This window comes from Hyperoodon ampullatus (genome assembly GCF_949752795.1).
Source record: "Hyperoodon ampullatus genome assembly, chromosome: 18".
NCBI classification, from domain to species: Eukaryota; Metazoa; Chordata; class Mammalia; order Artiodactyla; family Ziphiidae; genus Hyperoodon; species Hyperoodon ampullatus.
In genome coordinates, this window is record NC_136931.1 from 55,707,332 (window position 1) to 55,734,485 (window position 27,154).

Consider the following 27,154-nt stretch of genomic DNA (forward strand, 5'->3'; position numbering starts at 1 on the left):
GCCAGTGGAGAGAAAAGTGACAAGAAGAAGCCAGGAGTTTCAGGGACCGCTCTGTGCTGCACCAGCCTGAGGGGCTGGGACTTAGTCCTGCGGGCACTAGGGAGCCATGGGAGGGCTGGGAGCCGGAGAGAGGTGGGGATCAAACTCACCGGCGAAGCCAGCAGTTCCAAATACAAGCTGATGGGGCAAGAGTGTCAGTTGCCCAGGGTGGTGTGGGAACCCAGGCACAGCCCCTCTTTCGGAAACGTTTTCTAGAGGAGGGGACGTGGGAGCTGAGACAGGAAGGGCCAGTGAAGAGGATGTGCCGGGCAGAGACCTGGAGGTGGGAAGAACTGGCTCAGTTTGGGGAACGGCACACAGTCCAGAGTTGCTGGAGCAGCAAGTGAGATTTGGGGTCGGGGAGACAGGTGGGATCAGGCCATGCAGGGCCTTCGATATCGAGCCCAAGGTCTAGGCTTTGTCCACGGGGTGCCTGGGGGCTGTGGAGAAACACTGAGCAGGGGAGCAGGTCAACTCTGGGGCCCCGTGAGGATGGACTGGGGCGGGAGACGGGCGTCAGGAGGCTGGGTCGGAGGCTGGGTCAAGGGCCCAGGGTGAGAGGCTGAGGCCTGACCTGGGGCCATAGGGAAGGAGAGGAGGGGTCAGGGGAAAGTCACTGGGCAGGAGGGACAGGGCTGGGGAACTGGACACGCTGCGGGGAGGAGGGATGGCAGGAAGGAGTGACCCTACTCCCTTTGATCTCTGCCGCCCACTCCTTGGGCCCCCCATTTTCCCAGCTCACACCTCCAGTCCATAAAATAGGTCTGAGTGGGAGCTGCACTGGTCCAGGCAGGGGTAGGCAAACTGGTTCTGAGAATCCAGAGCGGCCTGGGGCACAGGTGGGGCAGGGCAGGTCTCCATCCACGGGTGGCTGGTCTGAGGAGGCCAGTCCCCTGTTTGTCCTTCCAGGATCTCTTGAAGAAGCTGGTCCCTTTTCGGTCCCTACCAGTGATGGGGGGGAGCTGTTAGCTTCGCCAGCAGCTGCAGAGCAGCGGGGGTGGCTCATGGACCTGCCAGAGAGCCAGGCGGGTGGCCCCGCTGCCGAAAGTAAGTGGCTGGGTCCCTGTTTGTCCCGTGGGAGGATGAAGAGGGAGGAGTGGGTGGATGGGGCGCCAGGCTGTGACTCGGGGACTTGGGAGAGGTGGCCTGGGGTGGCTGAGCCTCCACCTCAAGGCAGGGTGGGCGGCAGGGAGGGATCCTTGATTAAGTGCCTGCTGTGTGCCCACCTGCCTGGACACCTTATCTCATTTGCTCTGGGGAGGCCAGACTGCGAGAGTAGAAGCCTCTGCATGCGCTGTGCCCCCTGCCTGGAGCACCCTCTCCGGTGACCCACAGGCTACCCTCCCTTCATTCAGATCTCTGCTTTCTGTAACGCAGCTGCCCCGTCGCACTCTCTCCCCTTTCCTGCTTTACTTCTCTTCACAGCACTGACATCTATTTGTCTGTCTGTTTAGACTCTGTCTCCCCCACTAGAACATGAGCTCCACAGGGCAGCCTCGGTTTTATTCACTCTGGTATTCCCAGTCCCTAGAGGTGCGCTGGTCATTGTGCGAGCCATATATGTAATTTAAAATTTGTTAGTAGCCACATTGAAAGAAAAAGAAAAACAGAAACAGACAAAATGAATGGCAATAATAGATTTTATTTAACTCCATATATCCAAAACAGTATCCTTTCAGCATACAACAATATAAAAATGTGTTGGAGTCATTCTCTTTTTTTCATACTAAGTCTTCAAAATCTGGTGTGTACTTTACACTAATAGAGCATCTCAATTTACACTCACCACAGTTCAGGTCTCAAGAACCACTGTGGCCAGTGGCTTCCCTGTTGGTCACGCTGCACTGGAGCAATGCCTGACATGTAATAGGAACCCAATTGCTAAGTCCTTGAATAATTGGATGGATGCAGACCAAATGGGTGTGAAAGCGGCTTCAGGAGGAAGATGCTGGGTTGCCCTTTCTGAAACCCATCTATTAAGTGAGAGAGCCCGAGGGAGACTCCCACCCTAGAGGAGAGGCAAGACCCCTTTCTTAGAGGCTCCTAGCAGGCCTGGACTCTGGCCTCAGGAGGCTCTCCAGATAGGAAGGTAGGAAGCAGACACCGGGGTTCGGGAAGCAAGGGCAGGCTGACCGAGGGACCATCTAAACATCTAAACTTTGTCTGCACCAGCAGAGGGCGTGCGGCCACTGAGGAACCGATGGCCAAGGGCTGAGCCAGCTTTGGGAGGCTCCTGAAGGAAAGGGAGGAACACACCCAGGAGGGATGGAGACCGAGGAAGGCAGGGGGGAGGGAAAGAGACGAGACAGCGGAGGAGGGAGAGAGAAGGCTCAGGGAACGGAGAGTCGCTGAGTTGTGGGGAAAGAAGCACAGAGACAGGGAAGAAAATGGGAGCGGTGGACATGGAGACAGGCAGGCGGGACTCAGGGGACAGAGAGATGGGGAGGAGGAGGGGGAGAAAGAGCCAGAGAGAAAAAACTAGAAAAGGGACAGGACAGAGACAGAGAGAGGTAGAGACACTGAGGAAGGAAATGAGGGAAAGAAGACGGGAGAGAAGCAGAGTGACATCTTCCTGAGGGGCCCCGGGAGGCAGAGTGTCACATCTGCACTGTAGATACATGCAGATCCTCAGATCCCACGACATCTGGAGGCAGCCAGTCCTGGGTGACCTCACTGGGCCTCAGGGTCCTCCTCCATAACATGGGGGCACAGTGAGAGGAGGTGTCTCCCCTAACTATACATTCCCGCTCCCCTTCCCTAGAAGCATGAGTTCAAACCCAAGGGGACAAATTTTAGCTCACTACAAAGAACCCTTGAAGAGTCAGAGGGATGAGAAAGGGCACTCAAATGTTGAACATGTGACCTTGCGCAAGTTTCTAACTTGTCTGTCTCCAAGTATCCTTATCTTTAAAGTGGGGCTAATAATAGCAGCCACCATGGTTCGTGTAAGATGCTCAGAAGGGGCCTGGCTCCTATTAAAGGCTGAATAAATGTTCAGTTTTATTATTGAGCTTCCACCATGTGCCAGTCCCTCGGCCAGGGCCTTTCCAGATTTTATCTCATCTCTTCTCCAGGAGCGAAGTAACGACCCCCCACCACCCATTTTCCGGAGGAAGAAACTGAGGCTCCAAGAGCCTGAGTCCCTTGCCCAGATTGCCCCCTGAGTCTGTCAGACCTTGCAGCCTGTGCTTGGCCCTCTGCTATACCCAGCTGTCCAGGGGCAGGGCAGGGAGCCTCATAGGTCACTTCCAGCCCTGGGAAAGAGGCTGGGCTGGCCCAGTGGGTCCTGGGGTAGAGAATATATAGGCTCCTTCTATATCTTGGAGCATTTGTTGAGTGCCTGTTATGTGTGGGCACAGTGGATACAGCAGTGGACCAACAGACCCCAGAATATTCACATTGTGCAGAGGGTGTGCTCTTCAAATACACAGACCTAGCCCTCCCAGCCCTGGGGAGGGGAGATCACTCTATCCACCCATTTTACCGGTGGGGAAACTGAGGCTCCAAAAGGAGAAAAGACTTCCCCACAGTCATGAAGCTGGACTCTGAGCTCCTAACTGCTCCCCCACCACCCACCCTGCCTGGATTGCCCCATCCCCCTTCGTTTCAGGCCCCAGGCCGTGGGCACTGATGACGCCAGCCTCAGGGATGTGGGAAGGAGAGAGACCCAGCCCTGAGGTGGGCTGGGAGACCGGAGATGCTGCCTGCCGGGAGGGATCGATCCAGGCTGCCCGCGCGATATTGGATTGTTCCTGGCTCCTGGGCCCACCTTCACCCTCGGCTTCTCCCAGAATCCTCTCTTCTTTGCCCTCCTCCACCCTTAGCCCACTCTGAGCCGAGCCTGAGGAGCAGGGGAAGAGAGGAGGAAAGGCTGTACTCAGAGTATTTGTTCAGTATCTGGGCTCCTGAGCCGACTGAACACAAAGGATTCAACAGCAGGGGCACTTCCTGGCCTGAAAGATGGGGCCCACATTCCCAGGTCGGGGGATGGGGGAGGTGACTCAAAGACCCTCACACTGAGGCCCCCACCCAAAGCTTCCTGCGGTTCCCCACCAGCCCAAACTCTAGGCGGCTTGAAATGCATTCCTTCCCCTCTGCAGGAGCCAGGACCTGGGGTCACCCCTCTCTGCTCTTCATCGTCGCCCCTCCTCATAGGTGGGCTGGCCCTCTTGTCTCCTCAGTGCACCTCTGGGACCAGCCAGAGGAGCGGAGCCTGGGGACGCCGCTCAGCTTAGAGGAGCAAATACTCAACTCCACGTTTGAGGCTTGTGACCCCCAGAGGACAGGTCAGAGAATCAAGGGATTATGACGGATGGAGATGGGGGGCTGGGAACTGGGGAGCCATAGCGAGAGGGATGGGCTAGGGTGAAGTGGATGACTGTGGGAAGTTTCAGGAAGGAAATGGATAAGGGGATGGAGGCCTTTCAGGACAAGGACGGTGAGGGGAGGAAACTTGGGGAACGTTAACAGAGGAGGGTGGGTCTTTGGGCCCTGGGAGAGGGAGGCAGGGCAGCCACTGTGGGCCTGGTGGGGCACAGCTGGTCCTCTTCGGTCCACCTTGTGAGGTGGGGTTGACTGGGCCCCATTGCCCAAGGGCCATGGTGCTGGGGTGCCACCAGCCCAGCCAGTGGTCCCACTTCAAAGCCATCGCCTGTCCCCATCCCCCACCCCTCACCTGCCCCAGCTCCCTCACAGCCTGCTTTATCCCCAGGCACTGTGGCTGTGACCCATGTACTAGCCTACCTGGAGGCTGTGACGGGACGGGGCCCCCAGGATGCACGCCTCCAAACACTGGCCTGCAGACTGGACCCCAATGGGGAGGGCCCTCAGGCCACTGTGGACTTGGACACCTTCCTGGTCGTCATGCGGGACTGGATTGCTGCCTGTCAGCTGGATGGGTGGGTCCCCGCACCTCCACCCTCCCCCAGGAAACCCTTCCTAAGATCTAACCTCATACCTGCTTACTGCAGCCAGCACCCTTTGGGCACAGGTACCTGCTGTGGTTGGAAGGAAGCTGAGGAGGAGAGAAAAGTAGAGATGAGGTTGGGGGAGGGGGGGTCTGAGGACAAAGTGCCTGAGATGGGGAGGCAGAGGGAGTCTGGGGGCAGAAATAAAATGGGCTGGAAGGAGGAGAAGGGCGATGTTAAGGGGCTGACAGAGGCCTGTCCCCATCCCTCCTCCAAACCCAGTCCTTGCCCCTCCTGCTTTTCCATCTGGCCCCGAGCGCTTGCCATCTGGCCTCACCTTCCTCCCCACGGTGCTCACTCTCACCTGACCTGTCCCCTCCACCCACCACCCGCAATCCCACTGCCAGTGGCTGGTCAGGATTGGGCGGGTTGTTGCAGGGAGCTCTAAGCCTCATCCCTTTGATACAGGGGATTAGAGCTGGAAGAGGAGACCGCCTTTGAGGGAACCCTGACCTCCCAGCAACTGCCATCTGGTGAGATTGTTATATATAGAATGAAGCAGGCAGGCCCAGGGTCAGACAGTGTGGGGAACTTCCCACCCAGGGGCAGAGCAGGGGATGGGGCAGGACTCCAGAGACCTTTGCTCTAACCTGGAGCTGCGAGTTTGGCTTTCTAGGCGCCTCCACGACATGACTGCCTCCCAGCTGCCCTGAGCTTTGGGGTTTGTTTGTTTTTTCCCTCACGGGTTCTTTCCAACCCCTCCTAACACCAGCCCTGTTACAGAGGCCCCTCCCACCTCTCATCATCATCTCCAACACCATCAGCAAGCCGGCCCCTCCCTGTACGCTAGTCCCTGCATTCACGGTCCCTCTGGTCTTGTTGCCGGCACTGCCCCGCTCCGGCCTGGCCTCAGCTCAGGCTATTTCTCAGCCTAAACTTTCCGTGTCTTCCCTCATCCTTCACACCTGATAGGGAAGCCCTGGTGGGGAGGGCCTGGGATGCTGCAGGCTAAGGTCCCTTTCTGTCCAGCTCCCTCAGCACAGACCTGCAGTCCTCCCCTGCAGAAATCTGATTATCTGACTCATTACCTGCCCTGCTGTTTGGTCGGCTGGTTTGCTCACCGTTCTACCCCAAAGTCTTCACACATAGGAGGTGCTCCATAAAAAAGTGTTCATGTTCTATTTCTCCAGGCTTATAAAAACAAAACAAAAGTCAAAAAATATAGCTTTCTTGATATTCTCTTGAACCTCCTCCAACCGGGTTGTGAGCAGGGAAGGGGCAGGTCAGCTCCCGGGGAGGAGAGGCTGGAGGCCAGGAGTCCAGGGAGGAGAGGCTGGAGGCCAGAAGTCCAGGGAGGAAGCTGTGGTGAGGATCCAGGGGGAGAAGGTGAGGCCTGAGGCAGGAGGAGTGAGGGAGCCAGGACAGCCCAGGGGCTGGGTGGGCGAGTGGGAGAACTGGGAGGACAGACAAGTTTGGGGCAGTTGCGGTGCTGCCCAGTGTTGGGCATGATGAATGTGGGGCAGTTGGGGGCTATGGGGAGATCCAGTCTGAGCTCAAGGTACCCACAAGCAAGAGGCTTTCTGGATGGTGTGTATAATTGCAGCCCTAGGAGCAGATGGGATCACCCAGAGTGAATCTGAGGATAGAGACCAAAGGAAGACCAAGGCCGGAATCCTGGAGCAATCCAACATCTCAGGCCACCTGGGAACCCACCACCCTCTGTCTGTCTCCCTCCAGGATGCTCAGAAGCTGAGGATCCAGCCAACCTGGAGAGCTTCGGAGGCGAAGACCCCAGACCTGAGTTGTACCTATCCTCAGCCCCTCCCTGCCCTCCCCCTGCCCATGCCCTCCAGCCTGCCTAGGGCCCAGGGCCTGGCCTAGGGCTTGGGGTCCTTCGGGAAGTGGGTGAGGGACACAGGCTGTGCTAATAGCTCAGGGGGAGCAGGGCAGTCTCCTATTTCTCTTTCTCTAGAAGAGCCGCATCTCCCCGCCACCAGCACCTACCCCAACGCGGGGAAAGGAGGCCAGGGCTGTGGGCAGTGACCCTGGACCTTCCCTGTCCCCAGGCCCGCCACAGCTGACCTGCTGAGCAGCCTGGAGGACTTGGAGCTCAGCAACCGCCGGCTGGCCGAGGAGAACGCCAAACTGCAGCGCAGTGTGGAGACAGCCGAGGAGGGTTCCCTGCGCCTCGGGGAGGAGATGTTGGCTTTGCGCAAGCAGCTCCGCAGGTGGGCCCGGCCCCGCCCACCCTCCTGCACACCCCCGTGTCCCACCTGCCCACAGGTGCAGGCTCACTCCCACTTTCTTAGTATTTTAGGTAGAAACTGGGTCTCTGTCCCCCACACTCAGTCTCTTTCCCTCCTTTTCTCTCTGGGTCTCTGTCTGGGATTTCTCTGTTGCTCTGAGTGGATCTACATCTGTGATCTCTGTCTTCCTCTCTCCCATGTGGCCCACCTGCCCCCGCCCCCACTCAGTACCCAACAGGCTCTGCAGTTTGCCAAGGCCGTGGATGAGGAACTGGAGGACCTGAAGACTCTGGCCAAGAGCCTGGAGGAACAGAATCGCGGCCTTCTGGCCCAAGCCCGGCAGACGGTGGGTTTCTGGCAAGGGGCACAAAGGTGCACTGTTCTTCCTACTCTCTTGGCGTCTGAGCAACAGAGACTGACTATGGAGTGGAAAAGGGCAGAAGTCACCTGGGCTTCCTCCCTCAGTCCAGGCCCTGCTCCCCAGACTTTGGGTCCGGGTCTCCTTGCCATCCCTCTCATGACAAAGGGGACAGCAGCAGTCATCAGGGCTCCCCAGACGCATTCCCCCGGTCCTTCTCCTCAATGACCCAGGCCCAAGTTGCGTGCCCAGGGGTGGAGAAAGGGCAATCTGGGGGCAAGGAGGCCTGAAAAGAAGGCTTTGTTCTGTCTCTGGGCTCGGTCAGGAAAAGGAGCAGCAGCAGCTGGTGGCTGAGATGGAGAGTCTGCAGGAGGAGGTGAGCTGAGGCCCAGTGCCCACCCCCACCCTTTCCCCAGTCCTCAGGATCTTCCTGCCCTACCCACTGCTGCCCCAAACACCCCCAGCCGCCTGCAACAAGCACCCTTCAGTCTGGTGAGGGAGACCTCAGAAGCCCAACGTGTGAATGTTCCTGAAGGTCACATGGCTGCATGTGAGGACTGCCACAGTCGGTAAGAGGGTGGGGCATGGGGCGGACTCCTGGTTCCGCTGAGGCTGCCTACATAAGCATGGGCCAGTCTGCCCTTCTCTGTGCCTCAGTGCCCTCACCTGCGAGAAAGGGAAAAATAATGGAATCTCCCTGGTTGGATTGTGTGAGATTTAAACAAGAGGATGCTAGGTACATGGCAGGACCCACGGAAAGAGCTTCACTAAAAGAGCTAGTGGTGTTCGTATTTTTTATGGTGGAAAGAACACAGGTCTTAAAGTCAGCCCTGATTCAAATCCCGTCTCTGGGACTTCCCTGGCGGTCCAGTGGTTAGGACTCTGAGCTTCCACTGCAGGGGGCACGGGCTCGATCCCTGGTTGGGGAACTAAGATCCTGCATGCTGCACAGCACGACCAGGAAAAAAAAAAAAAAAAAAATCCCATCTCTGCCACTTACACAACAGACAACCTTTAGGCATGTGACGTGCCCTTTCTGAGCCATAGTTTTATTCTCTAAGAACAGGAGAGAAGGGTATCTATCTGTTCGTCAGGACTGTTGTGGGGATTAAATGGCCACTTTTAGCCCAGAGCCCAGCACATGGCATGGAGGGGCCCAGTCCAACCTCAGGGCCGATTCAAGCCCCATTCTGAGACAGAAAACATCGTCTTAGTTAATTCTGGGTCCACCTACTCCTTTTAAGTGGAAATAAAGCCCGCACGGAAGGTGGCATCTAAGTTACTGGAGATCCATGCAGCATCTCAGTGCTCCTCAATCAGTGTCTGTTCTCTCTGCTGGTCACAAGACTGACGTTCATTGTCCCATCTGGTCCTTAGCCTTAGTCACCACCACACGCTGGCATCCACTGGGGGGCTGACATTGCCTTCTGGTCTCTGGATGTACTGTCCTCACTGCATCTGCTGGTAGTAGCCCTCGTCAGAACCCCACAACCCACAAATGCCACTGGGGTTCCTCCATACCCTTTTAGGGGCACAGAGGAGGTTTAGCTGCTTTCCTGTGACTTTGTGTCGATAGGGGCCTCACTGGGCCTTCTGTGCCTCAGCTCCTCACACAGCCATCTCTGTTCTATTTTTCACACACCTTGCTGCTTCACAGACTGAGCTGGGAAACACCTCTCTCAGATTCCCAGACGTTCCAGAGGTTCTGTGGTTCAGCTGCATCCATCCTGTCCAGCCGTCTAAGCTGGGACTTGGGACTGGCCTCAGGGCCCATTTTCACTCTGTTGTTCTCTCCTTTGACTCTTCCTGAACTCCTCCCCCAGCGCTGAGGATCTGTGCCCAGTCCAGGCAGTAATACTCATTCTGCCTGATCCTCCCAAATCTCTTTGTCCTATGTCTGTATTATGGCTTTTACACGTAAACCAAAAAATTTTCCACTATCATTCCCTGGCTCTTCCATGAAAATTCCCTCTGTTGGGACAATGGGAATCTCGCTGCAGGATGGCTGCCATGGTGTGAAGCATGGGGTGCAGACAGGATGTGACTGTTTCTTCCAGAACATCTCTTTTATTGGGGTATAGTTCTTTTACAACGTTGCGCTGGTTTCTACTGTACAGCAAAGTGCCGTAGAGTTCCCTGTGCTATACAGCAGGTTCTCATTGGTTATCTGTTTTATACATATTAGTGTATATATGTCAATCCCAATCTCCCAATTCATCCCACCCCTCCCCCAAAACATCTCTTTTTAAGAACAAGAAGAAACTTTCCCTGAAGCCCCATGACAGGACCTCCCTCTCATAGCTCATTGGCTAAAGTGACTCAAATGATTATAGCCAAACCACTCCCTGGCATGGATAACACGGCCACCGATAGGGCTGGGATACTTTCAGCTCCGAATTCTCACTCAAAGCAGGACAAAGGGGGACAAATGCTCCTCTCACGGCTCTCTCTCTTCATAAGAAGGAAACATTTTTCCAGGAGCACCTCCACTCCACCCCCACACCAGCAGACCCCTCTCACAGCTCACTGGATTACATGACAAGAGAGGCTGGGATAATATCTGACCTTCCTCAGCCTCTGGAGTGGGAGGCAAACGAGTGAGAGGGGGTGAGAATGGCTGCTGGGTTAGCTAACCAGCCGGGTATCTGTCCTGAATCTGCTGAGATTTCCATCTTGATTCACCTCCAGAGCTGCGGCTGGGACCCACCTGCCCGCGTGGAGAGTGGACCCCCAAGGAAAGTAGGAGAGGGAATAAGCAGGGTGAATGGCAGCCGGCAGTCTCTGCCTCCTCCTGGCCCAGAAGGCCTGTGCCAGGTCAAGTGCCTTGAGCAGTGCCTGGGACATCCTAGGTGCTTGATAAACAAGCTATTCTTGGTTCCCTTCCCCCACCTTTCCCTTCTCAGCAGCTGCCTACAGACCATCTATAGATCAAGTTCTCAAGTTACAGTAGAATAATGCTGGAGTAAGGGACACTCAGCTTTCCTACGAGAACGTACAGAGCAGGGCTCAGGTTACTGCAGAAGAAGGCAGGAGCGGCTGAGTAACCAGGTTCCCTGCCGAGTGGCCCAGGATCCAGCCTGTAAATCCCGACCAGGTGGACAGATGTTGACACAGCATTCCTGGCCCGTCCTTCCTCTGCCCTTCACCTGGCAGCCCAGGCCTGCTGAGCCTGAGAGGGGGAGAAGGCGGCTGATGGAGGACTTGGAGCTGAGCCAGGCTGGAGTGAGGGGGGCAGCTGGCCTTGGTATCCCCAGGGGCGCCGGGAGGAGGGGTGTGGCCAAGGGAAGTCGACTGCCTCCGTGCTCCGAAATGCTTTCCCCAGTGACTGCCTCATGTCAAAACTCAGCGCGACTTGCTAGGTTTTTGGTGCCTGGAAGCTCTAGACTGGAATTTGGTCTGTTTTATTCTCAAGTCCCATTTTGTGGCTGGCGTGGGCTGCCCTCTCCCAGCCCCCTTGTTTTCGCAGATAACTCTCTTTACCCTTGAGGACTCAGACCCAGTACAGCCTCCTTGTAAAGCCTGGGCTCCCTCAGGGCCCAGGGCCCTAGGCCCACCTCATGTGTTATCATCTGCTTCTGTGTCAGTCTCCACCTCCAGTGATGAGCAACTTGAGATGAGGGACGAAGCTCGTTCCCCATTCTCATCCAGGGCTGCGTCTGGCTCAGAGGAGTCTGGGAGTTAAAAGTGCAGGATTCAGAATCAGATTTGGGTTTGAGTCCACTTACTCTCCACGTGACCTTGGCCAAGTTTCTTAGCCACGCCAATCCTTAATTTCTTCTGTAAAACTGGGGATGATGACAGTGTAAAAATTAATAACTGGGACAGCCAGACTTTACATTCTTCCTGAATGGCACAGTGTAACGCATATAGCAGTATCCATGAAATCTTCCTTCCAAAAATTAAACAGGAGTCTGGACAAGGCTCTGGATCTACCCATCAGTTTATAGGAAATGATGAGGGGGGAGGAGCATGGTAAACGTCCTGCACAGGGAACAAGAACACAGTAAACCAAATCCAAACGCACCAATTCTACAGGACAAATGACCTGGTTTCTTCTACAAATGAAGGACCTGAAAAAGTGCCAGGACTGGGGAGGTTGGGGATCACTGTCAGATGAAAAGAAATGGGACGTTTCAACCAAAAGCCGTGGTGGACCTTGTTTGGATCCTCATTCAAAGAAGCTAAACGTGAAAAGACATTTGTGAGACAACCGAAACCAAAAAAGAGCACTGGGTGTGTGATGATATTAAGGAATTATTATTAATTTTGTTAAGAGTGATCATTGTATTGTGGTTTTACTACAGGAAAAGTCCTCAAGTAGGAAATACAAATGCTGGAGTAGTTACAGGTGAAATAATATGATGCCTGGGGTTTACTTTAAAATACTCTGGTTAAACAAAACAAAACAAAAAATTTGAAAAATATAGAAGAAATAAACGGGGAGAATGTATATAATTATTGAAATTGGGTGATGGATAATGGGGGTTCATCATACTGGTTTTTTTTTGGGGGGGTTGTGCCCCGCAGCTTGTGGAATCTTAGTTCCCCAACCAGGGATAGAACCCAGGCCCTCAGCAGTGAAAGTGTGGAGTCTTCACCGTGGACTGCCAGCGAATTCCCATCTTTATCTTTAAAATAGGGCATAAGAAATAAGCTAACACTGGCAAGGTGCTCGGTAACTATTAGCAATAATAATTAGCTCATTTAATCCTCACAGCCACCCCATGCATCCTATCTTATCTCCATTTTTGCAGCTCTATTTTGATTTTTCATCTGCAAATCAAAGCTGAGATCCCATAGGATGGTTGGAAGGATTAAATGAGCTAAAAGATAGACAGTGCTGAGCATGAGGCCCGAGGCACGTCAAGTGCTCAGCAAATGTCAGCTATGAATATTAACATGGCCATTTACTGAAGTGAATGTGACCAGGGTCCCTTCTTTCAGAACGGGAAGCTGCTGGCCGAGCGGGATGGAGTGAAGAGGAGAAGTGAGGAGCTGGCCACGGAGAAAGATGCTTTGAAGGTGCCACCCCTCCCTTGCACCTTGACAACTTCCTACCACCCCGAGGCCATTTTTACAATCACCAGTTTCAGCCCCTGTGGTCTGGTGAGATCAGGGACTTCAATCAAGCCGTCAGGTTCCCAGGGCCAGTGGGCAACTCAGCTGAAACCCCCCTCGGTGTAGCTGATGTCCAGAGACATGGAGGGAGGTTGAGGAGAGGGGCTCGGGAGAGTGGGCGGGCCAGGGAGGGCAGGCCAGACAGATGGACGGGTGCCTTCCTTGGCAGCGGCAGCTCTACGAGTGTGAACGCCTCATTTGCCAGCGAGATGCCATCCTCTCCGAGGTGAGGGGGCTGGGGGGAAACATTTGCCCTCTGTGTGTCTCCTGCCCCGAGTCTGCAAAGGGAAGTCCTGCTTGGCTCTAATCCTTGGATAATTAGCCAGGAGAGATCAGAGTGGTTCCCGGGAAACTGGTGCTCTCCCTCAGGCCCTAGCTCTTCCCCCAACCCCACCCCGCCTGTCCCCCCAACACCCAGCCTCAGCGTCTTTGGGGGGCTGGGCCCAGTCTCAGTCAGCTTTGGGCTTTCCCAGCACACTCGCCATGCAGAGAGTCTGGCCAAGACCTTGGAGGAGTACAGAACCACAACCCAGGTAACCCACTAGCCTGGCCCCACTCTCCCCACTTCTCTTTTGCCATCTCTGGGATTTGCTGCCTCCTTCTGTCTCTGCTGATCTTTTTCCAAGTCTCCACGTCTTGTTTCTCCCATCGCTACTGTTTGACTGTGTGTCTCTCTCCCTCTCTGTCTCTCTGTGCCTTTTCACTTTTCCTCTGTTCCTTCCTTTCTCTCTTTCTCTCTCTCTGTATCTCCATCTCTATCTCCTATCCACATTCCTATTTTTTAAAATATTTACTTATTTATTTATTTGGCTATGTCGGGTCTTAGCTGCAGCACACGGGCTCTTTGTTGCAGCGCACGGGCTTCTCTAGTTGCAGCGCGAGGGCTCCAGAGCGCGCAGACTCAGTAGCTGTGGCGCGCGGACTTAGTTGCCCCGCGGCAGGTGGGATCTTAGTTCCCCACCGAGGGATCGAACCCACATCCCCTGCATTGGAAGGCAGATTCTTAACCACTGTACCACCAGGGAAATCCCTCCCATCCACTTTCATTCTCTGTGGGTGACTTCTCACCACATCTCCCCTCCTCCTATTTCTGTATCTCTGCCGGGCTTGTTTAGATTCTTGTCTCGGCCTCACTCTGGGTCTAGTCCCTCTGTCTCCTGAGGCGCCTCCTCTCTCTGTACCTTGTCTTCAGACTCTGTTGCACCCCGTGTGTCTCTTGCCTCTCTGGGAATCTGTTTCTGTGTCTCTTGTTTTTCCCTGTGTTTCTATCTCTGCCTTCCTCTTCTTAATTTTCCTGACTGATAGGTTACCTTCTGGGTTCCTGTTGCTCTTTGCCTCTCTTTGGCTTCCTAAGTTTCTGTCACTGTTTCTTCCCCTTCTCCCTTGGCAATATGTGTCTGGAGGAGCCCAAACAAGCCACAGGAGTGGAACTGACCTTGGAAGAGGAGCCCAGGCATGGGGGTGGGGAAAAATGGAGACCCAGGGGTCCCCCACTCCTTCCTTTGCAGGAACTGAGGCTGGAAATCTCACACCTGGAGGAGCAGCTGAGTCAGACCCGTGAGGGGCTGGATGAGTGAGTGGAATGGCGGGGGTGGAGGAGGCAGGAGGGCAGCCCCAGGACAGGGACCCCTGGCCTCCAGCCCCAAGGTGGGCAGGGCAGCAACCCCAGCATAGGCTGACTGACAGGTGGTGGGCAGGCATGGAGGCAGCCTTCCCCGTCCTGACTGTGTGCCCAGGCTACCCGAAGGGGCTCAGGTGAGGAGAGTGGACTGGACCAAGCTGTCACCACCATCGCTGGGTGTGGAGATCCAGGCCATTCAGCAGGTGGGCCTGACACCCCTAGAACACCCTAACCCACCGCCAGCGGCAACTCTGACCCAGCCCTCCCACCCCACCCCAGTTCCCCCAAGACCATCTCAGTCCTTAACTTCCTCCCTAACCCAGTCCTTGGTCTGGGCACCAAACCCCTCCCGGGTGCTGCTCCCACCGACTCCCCAGCCCAGCCTCACCCCACCTTCCTTCCACCTCCCATCCTCATGCCTCAGCCCATCTCCATCCCACCTCTGACCTGTCTTCTGCCTTAATCTGACTCTGCCTGGCCTCAGAAACAACTTCTTCTCTCCCAGAAACAAGAAGTGGCAGCCGCCGATCTCTCCGACCCTTTGTGTGGCGTGTGGCAGTGGGAGGAGGTCATCAATGAGACCAGTGAGGAGGCTGAGTTTCCACCTGAAGCCCCGACTGGGGGGCAGGTGAGCACAGGAGGGGCTCCGAGACCACGGGATCCAGGGCCTGGGACACCATGGCCTTCACTGTTCCCCATCTCACAGACGGATGTTGACTGAGGGCCTGCTCTGTGCTGGCCAAGGAGCCCCCGGCCAGACAGGACACCACCCCTGCCCTCTAGGGACTGGCCTGCTGGTGTGCAAGACAAAAGTGAACAAAGCAAACACACAAATTGCATGGTAGTGGTTGTTGTCCTTATTTCAAATACACTGTCAGGAATCACCTTATTTAAAATGGTACTACAGTGGGAAGGGAGTAAGTGAATTGTTCTTCTTGACTCCATAAAGGTACATTAAGCATTTACCTTTTGAATATGTCACCTTTGAGAAAAACTTAACAAGCCCTCTATGTAATCTTGAATTCAACAATAGCCATTGTTTTATGACTTCCGTAAATACCTGAACAATATTTCAAACGTTGTTTGAAACAACGAAGACAACTCATCTTCAGCGTTCACAGCTGAAAAGTGAGATTTTAAGCTGTTAGTGCCAGAAGAATTCCTTTTTTTTAAGGAAATATTGCTAACAGCTCTGTAAACAACGCTGTATTGTCTTGAAAATTATACGGCTTCAAAGCTGTTCATCATCCTTAAAAGACAAACTCGTTTCTCTGTTCACTTTTTCCCTGAGTTGAGAGAAGCTTCTGTTTCTCTTTGACACCAGCGCTCCTGTTGGATTCCTCACTGACCTCTCCCACTGCCTCTGCGAGGTTGAGGCACCCGCATCCCTCATCCTGTTACTCATGGGAAACTGAGGCTCAGAGGGAGATCACACAGCTTGTCGGGGGGAGAGCCAGGCTCCTCGGGGGAAGTGTAAATTAGAGCAAGCTTCTGCTGAGAGCGGTCCGTTGCCTCCTGGAGGGGAAGACTGACCCGGGCCTCCGGGTGCTGCCTGCGCTGGCTCCTGGGGATACAGAGTGGAATCATTCAGGGCCTGGATCCTCTAGCGCTCAAGGCCTGGTAGAGATCATGCAATCAGGCCATCCCAATGCAGGATGATCCATGTGCTAGGGGTGGGCGGCGGGCCCTGTGGGAGCCTCGAGAAGAGAGTTTCCACGTTGGGTAGGCGACTGAAGGAGATATCACAGGGAAACTGGCACGAGTTTATTTTGAAGAAAGAAAGAGAGAAGTTAAGTGGTGTGAGAAAGGAGAGGTCTTCCAGGCAATGGGAACAGTAAATGCAAGGATGTGGCAGCGTGAAACCACATAACGTGTTTGTGGAGCAGAGGGCAGTTGGGGGTGACTAATGAGAGGTGAGGTCTGGCTGGATAATGAAAGGAATTCCCTGTCGGTGAAGCTGAGAGGTTGTGCTTTTCTCCATCAAGCCACAGGAAGGCTGAGGGTAGGGAGGGGCAGGTCAGCTCTGGATGTAGAAAGACCCCTCTGGGGCCACATGGGGACTGACTGGAGGCTGAGAGCCTGGGAGGCCAGGGAGGAGGCTGGGGCAGTGGTCCAGAGGTAGAGGGTGAAGGTTGAGCCAGACCAGGGCCTTGGGATAGAGAAAAAGGGACAGGCAGAGAGAACTGGGGCAGGGAGACAGAGCTGCCGACCCGCTGACAGCGGGGTTGAGGGCTCTGGATTCCGGGAAGGGAGTAGACAGAAAGACGCTGAACTTAGCTTGCAACCCTCTGAGGTAAGCACCCTGAGGGATAGGGGGGTGCTTCTCAGGGGCAGTGGGTGCACAAGGCTGGAGCTCAGGGATGTATTTAGAGAAGTGCTGAGTTGGTGGTTGAGACCACAGGCAAGGATGGATGTCTCCAGAGAAAATGGAGGGGGACCTGGGTCCCCAAGACTGGGAACTTGGGAGGAGAAGAGTGTTGGAAGGGAAACGCTGAGCCTCTTTGGGGCCCAGATGAGTGTGAGAGGCTTGTAGGAGTGTGAGAGGTGCAGGGGTCCTGAACTCCTGGGTCCTGAAGGAGAAAGGGGCTTGGTGGAACAACTGTCCTGTTTCTGGCTTCTGCTCCTGGAGGGATGATAGAGCCATCCTCAAGGGGGGCCCAAGAGGAGGGCAGGTCTTAGAAGCAGGTGGTGAATTCTTGGCAGGTGTTGCAGCCTGGGAGACCTAAGCTTTTCTTTCCCACAGAGAAACTTCCAGGGAGAGCCTGCGTACCCTCATGAAGGAAGGAAGGAGCGATCAATGTGGTAAGAAGATTGGTCCTCCCTGAGCCATCCCTCTGCCTCGAGGTGATGCTAACTCTCAGATGGCTAGAGTACAAGGCCTGGAAGAGCCCTGAGGGAGTGCATCACTCATTCCCTCGTTCATTCATGCTGAGGCCACCCTGGGCCTGCGGACCAGGATGAGTGAGACCCAGCCCTGCCCTCAGACCCTGATCGTTCCAGAAGGACATCCAGCACCCAACCCCACTTGGGGGGAAATACTTTTGGAGGAGGCCCTGCTTGGGGTTAGGAGTGGTATTCGTATAGGAGGCCCTTAGACAAGAAGACAGTCATCAGGCAGATGGGACAGCTCAGTCACTAAGTCACTGTCACTGAACACACCTCTCCCAAGGCCTCCAGGGAGCCCTGGGATGAATGAGACCAAGACTGTGCCCCAGGAGAGCAGCCAGACAGTTGGGAGATCATCAGGGGCTCTGGAATCAGACAGCCTGTGTTCAAATCCCAGCTCGGTTACTTTGTGATGAGGTGGAGTGAGCCCCTGCCCTGTGATTGTTACCGACTGTTACGAGGCTCATGTGCAGCCTCCGAGGATAGAGAAAGCACTAGATGTCTGAGCCCACCCTCCTCCATGGGGCCTCTGCCTTCCTGCGGTGCCTCTCTCTCCCTGCTCCCCTCTTGCAGGCTCCCGGCTGCGGCAACTAATGAGGCTGCCTGCCGCGGCCTCTAATTGGACTTGTTTGGGAAAGCTGAGATTGGGCAGGATGGGGGCCCTGGAGCTGTGACCTCCTCCTGCGTCACCAGGGAATGAAAGAGGGGGCTGAGCAGCAGTGGAGACAAGGGCTGGCGTAGGGGCTGGACATCCGAGCAGGGTGTGGTGGGCAGGGGCAGTATGATTCACAGATTGGGAAGCTGGGAGTGAGGGAAGGGGTGAATCCTGTGACCCCTAGACGTGACCAGGGGTGAGAGCTTGGACCTTGAGAGAGGGGCTGGGGGTCCCCGAATAGAAGTCCCAGAGGATCAGACAGCTGTGTGTCTGACTGGGGCAGAGGCTGGGGCCCACGAGCCTGGATTGGATGGGAGTTGAGGAAACAGCTGTATCCTGAGGGTGTTGGGCCTGAAGCTGGTAGCTAAGGCTGGAAGTCTGGATCCCTGATCCCCAGCGAAGGTGGTTGGCAGGTGGTGTGGACATCTGGGTCTCCAAGGGACGTCAGGGCTGGCCAGCTTGAGGCCCGAGTCCCCAGAGAGACATTTCAGGGGCTCAGACAGCTGTGACCGTAGGAGGCGCAGAGGCTGGAGCTTGCACACTTAAGAGAAATGATTTGGGATGGGGGCAGGGCCCACAGAGTTGGGTTCTGGAGTCAAGGAAGTCTGAGCTGGAGTCCCAGTTCTCAAAGAAGACCCAGTAAGACTGAGACTGACTGAAAATGGCCCAACCCCCCAGGCAGGAAGCTGGGCCAGGGGGTGGGGTCCCGGAGAGATCTGAGTCTCTGGTGTTTTGGGTGTGAGAGAACCAGAAGCTTCTGATCGGCTGAGAAAGCCAATGAGGTGGAGAGGCCCCTGACCCTGTAGGAGTCACATACTGTGGAGAATTTGGTGAAAATTTCCCTGAAAAAATACAGATGCTGAGACCTACTCGCAACAGTTCGCTTGTGGGGCTCCAGGATATCCTCCAGGTCTCTCCATGGTGCCCATCCATGTTATGAGCCCTCCTTTAAAGGTTCCGCCACACAGCGGGCAAATGGGAGCCAGGCCGGGGAGACAGATGCTTGCAGCGACTTTCTTGTCGCCCCAGGTTGCCCAGAAGAGAGGAAGAAGAGGAAGCAGAGATCCCGGTCACGGTACGCAGTCCCCAGCACCATGCACTGCAGGCCCTCAGATGAGGCTGCTGTAGTCACAGCTCCTCCCCAGCCCCTGCCCACACCCCCAAGCAGACAGAAAAATAGTTTGGCCAAGAGATAACGATGCCCTCGCTGCAGCTAATGAGAGGAGACGGTGCTGCAGAGGGAGGCTGCAGGCCAGTGGGCGGCCAGAATGTTCCCAGGGGACCCCCCAAGCACACATACAGGGCTGCAGCCGCTACACCACAGACGTGGCTACACCCCCGGGTTGCAAAAATGCACACGCACAAGCGCCCACACTCAGGGCCGGACCCTCCCCGGCCAGCCCTAGAACTCCTTTGGGGCACTGCACCTGTCACAGCTGCCCTGCCCGGTGCCACCCACAGCAGCTCCTTTGCTTCTCAAAGTGGCAGGTGACAATCCTGATTCTTAGGCAAGGGAAGAGAGGGAAGGAAATTTGGCAAGGTCAGAAGCCTGCAGTCCTCAGATAAGAACCGTGAGCCCCGAAGGTGTGCCAGCCTCCGTTCCAGGCACCTGGGACCCTTCAGGGTCCACACCGTCCAACATGGTCTCTCTGAGCAGCCTGACCCCAAGCCCACTTCTTTCCCACCACACCACGCTCCCTTCCGTGGAGACTGGGGCCTCACCTCAGTTTCCTCGCGGCTAGTGTGACAGCGATCTTTACCCAGCTCTCAGGGTGAGGATAAGTGTTAAGGATCAGGTCGTAAAGTGCCTGGCACAGAGCAGACACACAGGAGGCGACAGTGGTGAAGATAGTGGCTGGGGTTGGTGTTCCTGGAACTCTTTATTTATTGTATTGTTATTACCATATCATCATCCACAGAGCAAAGGCATGGGTGGGAAAGCCTGAGATCCGCAGAGGGGACGCCCTTTCAGAAAGACATGGGGGATTAGGTGGGAAAGTGAGGCAGGAGGAGTATTTGGGGCTTCAATCTTAAAGCGCCTGCTGGGCCTGGCACAGGGCAGGAAGATGGACCCAAAGAGTATCCACGGTGGACTAGGCCCAGCCCAGGGCTGGGCTCCTCAAGAAGATGGGGTCTCTGCCCTCAGGGAGCCTGGATACTTCCAGAATCAGACGGAAGATGGAAATAATAATGTTGAGTAGCTCACACAGTTATTGTGTGCTCACTGTCTGCCAGGCACTGTTCTGAGCCCACCTCCTGATTTTTTGGTTTTTGCCCACATTCACTCATTCATTCTCCACTTCAGCCCTGTGAGGTGGGTGCCGTCATCATCCCTGTCCAGCACATGGAGAAAGTGGGGCCTGGAGAGATGGGGTGATGTGCCAAGGGACACATAGCAGGAAACTGGCAGAGCTGGGAGCCCAAAGCAGCAGTGTGTCTCCGGGAGGCTCATGCACTGAACCACTGTGTCGCATCCCCTTCCATGTGGTCGCTTCTGTCCAGCGGGCTGAACCTAGCACCGCTCCCAATCCAGGACCCGGTGTCTCAAGTTTGTATCCTTTGTCCTTCCAGGTGGATCTCCCCATCCCTCTGGGAGACTCACACCCTGGATACATCCCAGGAAGCCCTCCTGAGAGGTAGCAGGAGGGCCTGGGGGCGGACTTGGGGGCAGAGAAAAAGTCCAGCACCATCCCCTGCCTTCCTTTCCCCCCAGCAGGCCCTCAGAGCCGGAGCTGCAGCAAGCCCTGGTGCCGGTGGTGAAGAAGCTGGTCCCAGTCAAGAGGCCAGTCTGGGGCCACCTCTGCCTGTGCCCCCTGCACCTCCAGCAGCTCAGGTGCACCCCAAGGCATCTCCAGAAGGAGGGTGATGGTCAGACAGGGCACTGCCGGGATACCATGGGCTCCCCTGGACCCCCCAAGCACTGTGCTGCCTCCCCACAGAGTCACTCGGCACCCGCTGATCCTGGCGCCAGTACTGGGCCTGCTGCTGCTACTGCTGCTGCTGCTGCTGCTGCTGCTCTCGGTCCGGCTGCTGGGCCAGTCCCCGCCCACCACCTGGCCCCACCTCCATCTCTGCTACCTCCAGCCGCCTCCAGTGTGAGGTACGCATCCCGCCGCCTCAGAGCGGCGTCTAGTTCAGTGACTTAACTGGGGCTCTTTTTACTGTTAATCCTGTGGGTGTGCCACTGTGATTTGGGATTATCCCACTGCCAGGACCCCAGATACAGTGCTCTAGGGTTCACAGCCCTGTATTGGGTTTTTGTGTGAAGTCTCTTGGGTTTTTAATGTTGGCAATTACATTTCTTAACAATAGCAAAACACAGCCAATAATGGATTAAGCACTAGGGGTTATATTTCCCTCACAAAACAAGTCTGGAGGAGAGCAGTTGTGGACCCACAGCTCAGTCTCCATAGCACCGGGACCAGCATGCTGTGATTCTCTGTGACTCTCTTGGCCCTTCCCCTGTGCTCAGGAGGTGGCAGGTGTTGTAGCTTCATACATCATATCTGCAGGGAGAAAGGGACACATCTCTTCCTTTTTTTTTTTTTGCGGTATGCGGGCCTCTCACTGTTGTGGCCTCTCCCGTTGTGGAGCACAGGCTCCGGACGTGCAGGCTCAGCGGCCATGGCTTACGGGCCCAGCCGCTCCACGGCATGTGGGATCTTCCCAGACCGGGAAGGCGGACTCTCAACCACTGCGCCACCAGGGAAGCCCTCTCTTCCTTTTTATAAAGAAAAGCAATAACCTTCCCAGAGCCAGCAGCAGACTCTGTCTCATCGGCCAGAACTGTTTGGCATGATCACCCCTAGCTGCAAGGGCAACTCGGAGAGCAAGCATCTCTCCTGGCAGAAAGAGGGAGAACAAGATGTGGGCCAGGCACACACATAGATGTCACCAACGGCCAGCAGGAAAGGGTGTGCCATTTGTTCATTCAGCAAACACTTAGTGATCATCTATTTGCCATGGCTAGACCTTAGAAGACAGAAAAATAGACCCTCCAATGCCAGGCTGAGGAGCATTGATTTTTCTCCTGAGGATGATGGGAGTTTGGGGGACATTTAATTACTTGTTTTTGGTTATTTACTTTGTAATTGAGGTATAACTTACATACAATGATAAATGGACAAATCAAGTATCAGCTGGATAAATTATTGCACATGTAAACATCCATGAAACCAAAACCCAGGTCAAGATATAGAACAGTTTCAGCACTGTAGAGGCTTCCTTGGGAGAGCTTTGAGCCAGGCAGGACAGTGATAGAGGTAGCTACAGGCTCTGAGAGAGCTCAGGAAAAGCACCTAACGCAGCCTGGGAGGTTAGAGATTTCTTCCCAAATAGGTGACATCTGCGTTTAGTCTTGGAAGATGGGTAAGTTTCGTTATAGTAAACAGAGGCGGGGGAGGGTGTCCCAGGCAGAGGGGAAAAAGTGTGTGAAGACCAGGTGGTTGGAAAGCACCTCTGTGTGTAGAAAGCCATAGGTAGCACCATGTTGCTTGGATTAAAAAAAAAGAAGAAGCCAGGGAAGGATTTGAGGCTTTAGAGTTGTGAGAAAAAAGATAGGTAGACAAGAGCCCATTAAGGGTTTTGAACACCAGCTTGAAGTCTACTGCCAAGTGCCCAAGAAAGTGCTGTGATCAGGGAAGGGACAGAATCAACTCTGGGTGGGAAAGAGACCTTCTGTGCCTGTAGAGGATGAATAATAATGGAGTGAGGCTGGAGGCAGGAGGTGGGGAGAAGGCTGGGGCCATGGTCTAGGTGAGGGAGCATGAGGCCTGAGCTGGGCTGGGTGCATGGATGGAAAAAAGGGCAGGGCAGAAAGAGGCAGAGTAGGAAGGACAGAGCCAGGACCGACAGGCGATGAAGGAGGATGAAGAGCGAAGGGGCAAGACTGCACCTGCATCTGACCCAGTGACTGGTAGACAGTGGAGCCATTCCCAACATAGGGAACCCAGGAGAAGGGGTGGGCTTGGGGGGGACACTCTGAGCTCATGTGGGGAGGAGTGAGTGTCTGGGTTCCAGGAAGTGGCTGGAGCCCTGAGCATTGAGCTTTCAGTCTGGAAATGGGGGTCTGGATGTTATTAGCTGTGACGGTGACTGAAGTGTGGAGATTGCTGAGATTTCCCGAGGAGAGGGGTGTAGAGTGAGAAGGGAAGGGGTTTGGGGCACCATTTTGTGAAAAGCCTCAAACGCTAGACAAGCGATCTGGGAGGAGGAACCTCCCTGGTGGTCCCCGCTCCCAACGCAGGAGAACCAGGTTCGATCCCAGGTCAGGAAGCTAGATCCCACATGCTGCAACGAAGATAAGACCCTGTGCAGCCTAATTAATTAATTTTTTTAAAAAAGACGTGGGGAGGAAGTTCAGGAAGAGCACAGGCCAAGACGGAGTTACCAGGCCCTTCAGCAAACAGAGGACGAGGCTTCTCACAGGGTTGTTGTGAGGCTGAAAGAGCCAGTACAATGGTCTGTGGAAGAGTGCCCAGCATATAGTAACTGCTCATAACATTTTAATTCTGTGTCTCCATGAGAGTAGTGGAATGGTCTAGACTTCTGGAGTTGCACAGATTTGGGTTCCAATTATCCTTCACTAGCGCTGACAACTTGGGGAAATGATTCCTGACTTTCAGAGCCATGTTTCTTTGTAAAATTTGGCCAACTCCAGATAGTTGTAAGGAATAAATACAGTTATTCATTGTTCAGTATTTCTGAATAACAGGGAAACAGGCCACACCCCACAGCCTAAGGGCCAATTAGGGCGCGGTCCGCCTCTCGGAAATGCAAATTACGGGAGAGCTTGCCAATCACCAAGCGCCAGCCCCGCCCCCTTTCCCCACATCGACTCGCCCGGCTCCACTCTCTTCTCTAGACCAATCAGAGCGCAGTCCGTGCGAGCTGCGCCACGGGAGCTAGGTTCAGAAACCTCGCAGTCCAGTTAAGGGAGTGAGTTGCCATGGTCACCACTGAGGGGCGGGGCGGAAGGGCTGGCCGAGCCTCCAGAGAGAGAGAGAGAAAGAGAGAGAAAAAAGAGAAGAGAGAAAAGAGAAGAGGAGGAGAGGAGGGAGGCAGATTCTGATTGGCTGCTTCCTTACTTCCTTCACCGGGGGGCCAGGTGTTTCCCCGCCTCCGTCCCGTGCCTCCAGGAGCCTAATGCCTTTCTCCTTTCTCCTCTCCTCCCGCCCCGACCAGGCGCCCCAATGGTCTCCCGGGAGGCGCGCAGTTAGAAAACCCTGAAGAAGCTGCTGCAGGCTGCTGCAAGAGAGGCAGAAACCCTTCTCTATTTTTTATTTTATTTTGGGGGGCTGCGGCCCCGTGGCTTTCGGGATCTTAGTTCCCTGACCAGGGATTGAACTCGCCCCAGCAGTGAAAGCGCCAAGTCCTAATCACTGCATCACCAGGGAATTCCTGGAAACCCTTTTCTAATAATGTGTTTTGCTTCCAGAAGGGCGTACTTAAGTCTTCTAATGGTGTATCTGGTTTAATCCTCAAAATAGATGAGGAAAAGGAGGCTGGGAGGTTAGAAGCCGTTCCCAATACCACACAAGTAGGTTTAGGGGAACCCGGTTTTGAATGGCAGATGCATCTCCAGAGTCCCCCCATCGCCGCCCCCCCCAACTTTCCACTGCGCCCAAGGAGAAGTCGGAAAGTGATGCGAGAGCGGAAAAAGAAATTCAGAGAAAATGAGAGCCGCGAGACAGACGAAGACCTAAAAGAAGAAAGAAAGGAAAAAAAAAAAAAAGACACGAAGGAGTCAGGCAGAGAAAAAAGAAAGTGATTAAAAATGGAAGGGGGCTTCCCTGGTGGCGCAGTGGTTGAGAGTCCGCCTGCCGATGCAGGGGAAACGGGTTCGTGCCCCGGTCTGGGAAGATCCCACATGCCGCGGAGCGGCTGGGCCCGTGAGCCATGGCCGCTGGGCCTGTGCGTCCGGAGCCTGTGCTCCGCAACGGGAGAGGCCACAACAGTGAGAGGCCCACATACCACAAAAAAAAAAAAAAAAAAAAAAAAATGGAAGGAAGGGCTTCCCTGGTGGCGCAGTGGTTGGGGGTCCGCCTGCCGATGCAGGGGACACGGGTTCGTGCCCCGGTCCCGGAAGATCCCACATGCCGCGGAGCGGCTGGGCCCGTGAGCCATGGCTGCTGAGCCTGCGCGTCCGGAGCCTGTGCTCCGCAACGGGAGAGGCCACAACTGTGAGAGGCCCGCATACCGAAAAAAAAAAAAAAAAAAAAAGAATGGAAGGAAGAGTTTTATGCAGAAAGAAGAGTCGAGAGAGGAGACAGAGATTCCCCAGAAGGCCGGGAGGCCATGAGGGTGAAAAAGAAGTATAGAGACTCAGAGAGAGAAGGACAAAATACCCAGAGAGCAACAGAGACCCAGAGAAAGTGGCAGTGACTCAGAGGCGGACAGAGACCTGGGAGGTTACAAAGAACAAGAGGAGAAGGGGACAGAATCGGGGATGGGGTGGGAGCAGATATGCGACTGGAGAGGGACAAAGGCACAGAGTGAGAGGAAAGGACAGAGCTGAGGCGGTAGTGCAGAGAAAGACAGGATGAGTAGAGGGAGAGATGAGAAAAGAGAGAGGGAACTGGAGGTAGACGCCAGCGTAGCGGACGCAGGGCCCGCCCCCGTGCGCACACACACACACACACACACACACACACACACAGCGCAGGAAGGAGGCGCAGTCCCGACGCACGGCAGGGTCTTTATTAAGGTGGGGCGGGCGGGGCGTTCAGGGCGCGTCCAGCACCAGCAGCTTGTGCATGTACGAGTTCAGCCAGTGGCGGCGCTCTAGGGCGGCCAGAAGCCGCGCGCGCTCCCGGAAGGCCGCATCGTCCGCCAGCGCCAGGTTCCGACGCGACTGGGGGGTGGCCGGACCCGCCCAAGCCCGGCTGGGGGTGTGGAGTCTGCCGGGATACGGAAAGAGGCGGTTTCCATGTGTCCGGGCCCGCCGCCCGCCACCTGTCCTCCCCGCAGTCTAACTCGAAGCCCTGTTACTGCACCGTCTGTGGAGTGGCTCAGTCTCTGTCCCCTGTCTCTCTCTTTCTCTGTGTGGGTCTCCGTCTCTGTGTTCACCAGGTTCGGAGCCTCCTGAGTACAGAGACGGAGTCTGATGCACCCGTCCGGCCCCAGCGCCCTGCGCACGCCTGGCACACACCAAGACCCAATAAACGTTGCTCAAGGAACAAACCCGTTCCTGCTTCGGCTCCTTTCAAGTCTCTCAAAGCCTCTCTCAGAATCCTTGTGTATCTCTTTGTCTTGCTGATTCCCTGTCCACCCCCCATCTCTGTCTTCTCTCTGGGTCTCTGTTCCCCCTTTCTGAGTCTCTGTTCCCCATTCTCTTTGGGTCTCTCCCCACCTCTCTGAGTCCCCACCCTTCCTGGGAGACCTGGATGCCCTACGTACCTGAAGACCCCCGCGGGAGGCAGGGCGGCTCCTGAGGCGGTGCGGTGGCCCCAGGACACAAGTAGCAGCAGCAGCAGCAGCCGTGCTCGGGGGCTCCTGGGTACCTGGCGGGTCTCCATCACCTGTGGAGAGACAAGAGCGAGCTCAGTGAGGCCCGCGTCCTGGCCCAGAACCCCGACCCCACCATCCACCCACCCCCTGCAGCCCGTTTGCGGGGCCCCCTACCGCGCAGTGGGTTCCGGCAGCGAGGCTGGCAGCCCCCTTATATCGCCTCCACAACCCCCGCGGCGGGCAGTGACGCAGACCAGGGGGCTGGGGGCGCCAGGTCACCCCCCGCCACCGGCTCATTAGGAGCCGCCAGCGATAATGAGGAGCCGGGGGTGGGGGCCCCGCCGCTGCCTTAGCGGCCACCCACTAATTGGGACCAGGAGCTGGGACCTGAAGAGAATTGGGAGGGGGAGAGACAGACAGACAGAGAAGTGGACACAGGGGGTGTGTCAGAGGGATAAAAATAGAGACCGGCGGAAGGACCATCAGAGCAGAAGCCAGAGACACAGAGAGAGAAAGAGAGACGGGGAAGCAGCAGAAGAGGGACTGATGGGGAGAAGCAGAGACAAAGAGATGGAGTAACCATGACAGAGAAGGACAAAGACAGAATGACAGAGAAAAGGAAAGAGAGGAAGAAAGGGAGCAACAGAGGAAGAAAGAAGGGAAAAGGAAGGAAGAGAGAAAAGAGAGGGAAAGGGACCAAGAGAGCCAGCTAGAGATGGAGGAATGAGGGAAAGAGCACTCCAAAGACAGGAAATGGAAGGACAGCCAGCGTGGACAGAGCGGTCCAGAGATGCATCCAGACAGTGAGAAAACCAGGAAGAGTGAGAAATGGGGGGAGAGGGTTGGTAGGAGAAAGCAAAGGGTATGTGTCGGGGG

At 55.3% G+C, this 27,154-nt stretch overlaps 2 protein-coding genes across 2 annotated transcripts; one reads left to right on the forward strand and one right to left on the reverse strand.

Annotated features, from left to right (window-relative positions):
- Nucleotides 1–1,043: 1,043 nt before the first annotated feature.
- On the forward strand, nt 1,044–20,929 carry KASH5 (KASH domain containing 5; the record flags this gene model as incomplete). Its single annotated transcript, XM_079724243.1, has 19 exons — nt 1,044–1,086; nt 4,221–4,325; nt 4,751–4,937; nt 5,415–5,479; nt 6,684–6,750; nt 7,013–7,174; nt 7,421–7,538; nt 7,876–7,926; nt 12,495–12,572; nt 12,838–12,894; nt 13,142–13,201; nt 14,177–14,241; nt 14,405–14,492; nt 14,795–14,917; nt 17,033–17,091; nt 18,860–18,905; nt 20,402–20,466; nt 20,547–20,663; nt 20,770–20,929. The coding sequence occupies 19 exons, from the start codon at nt 1,044–1,046 to the stop codon at nt 20,927–20,929; spliced, it is 1,716 nt and encodes a 571-aa protein (XP_079580369.1).
- Nucleotides 20,930–25,553: 4,624 nt separating this feature from the next.
- Nucleotides 25,554–26,346, reverse strand: PTH2 (parathyroid hormone 2; the record flags this gene model as incomplete). Its single annotated transcript, XM_079724444.1, has 2 exons — nt 25,554–25,728; nt 26,228–26,346. 2 exons carry the CDS (start codon nt 26,344–26,346, stop codon nt 25,554–25,556), a joined length of 294 nt encoding a protein of 97 aa, XP_079580570.1.
- Between the last annotated feature and the right edge of the window lie 808 nt (nt 26,347–27,154).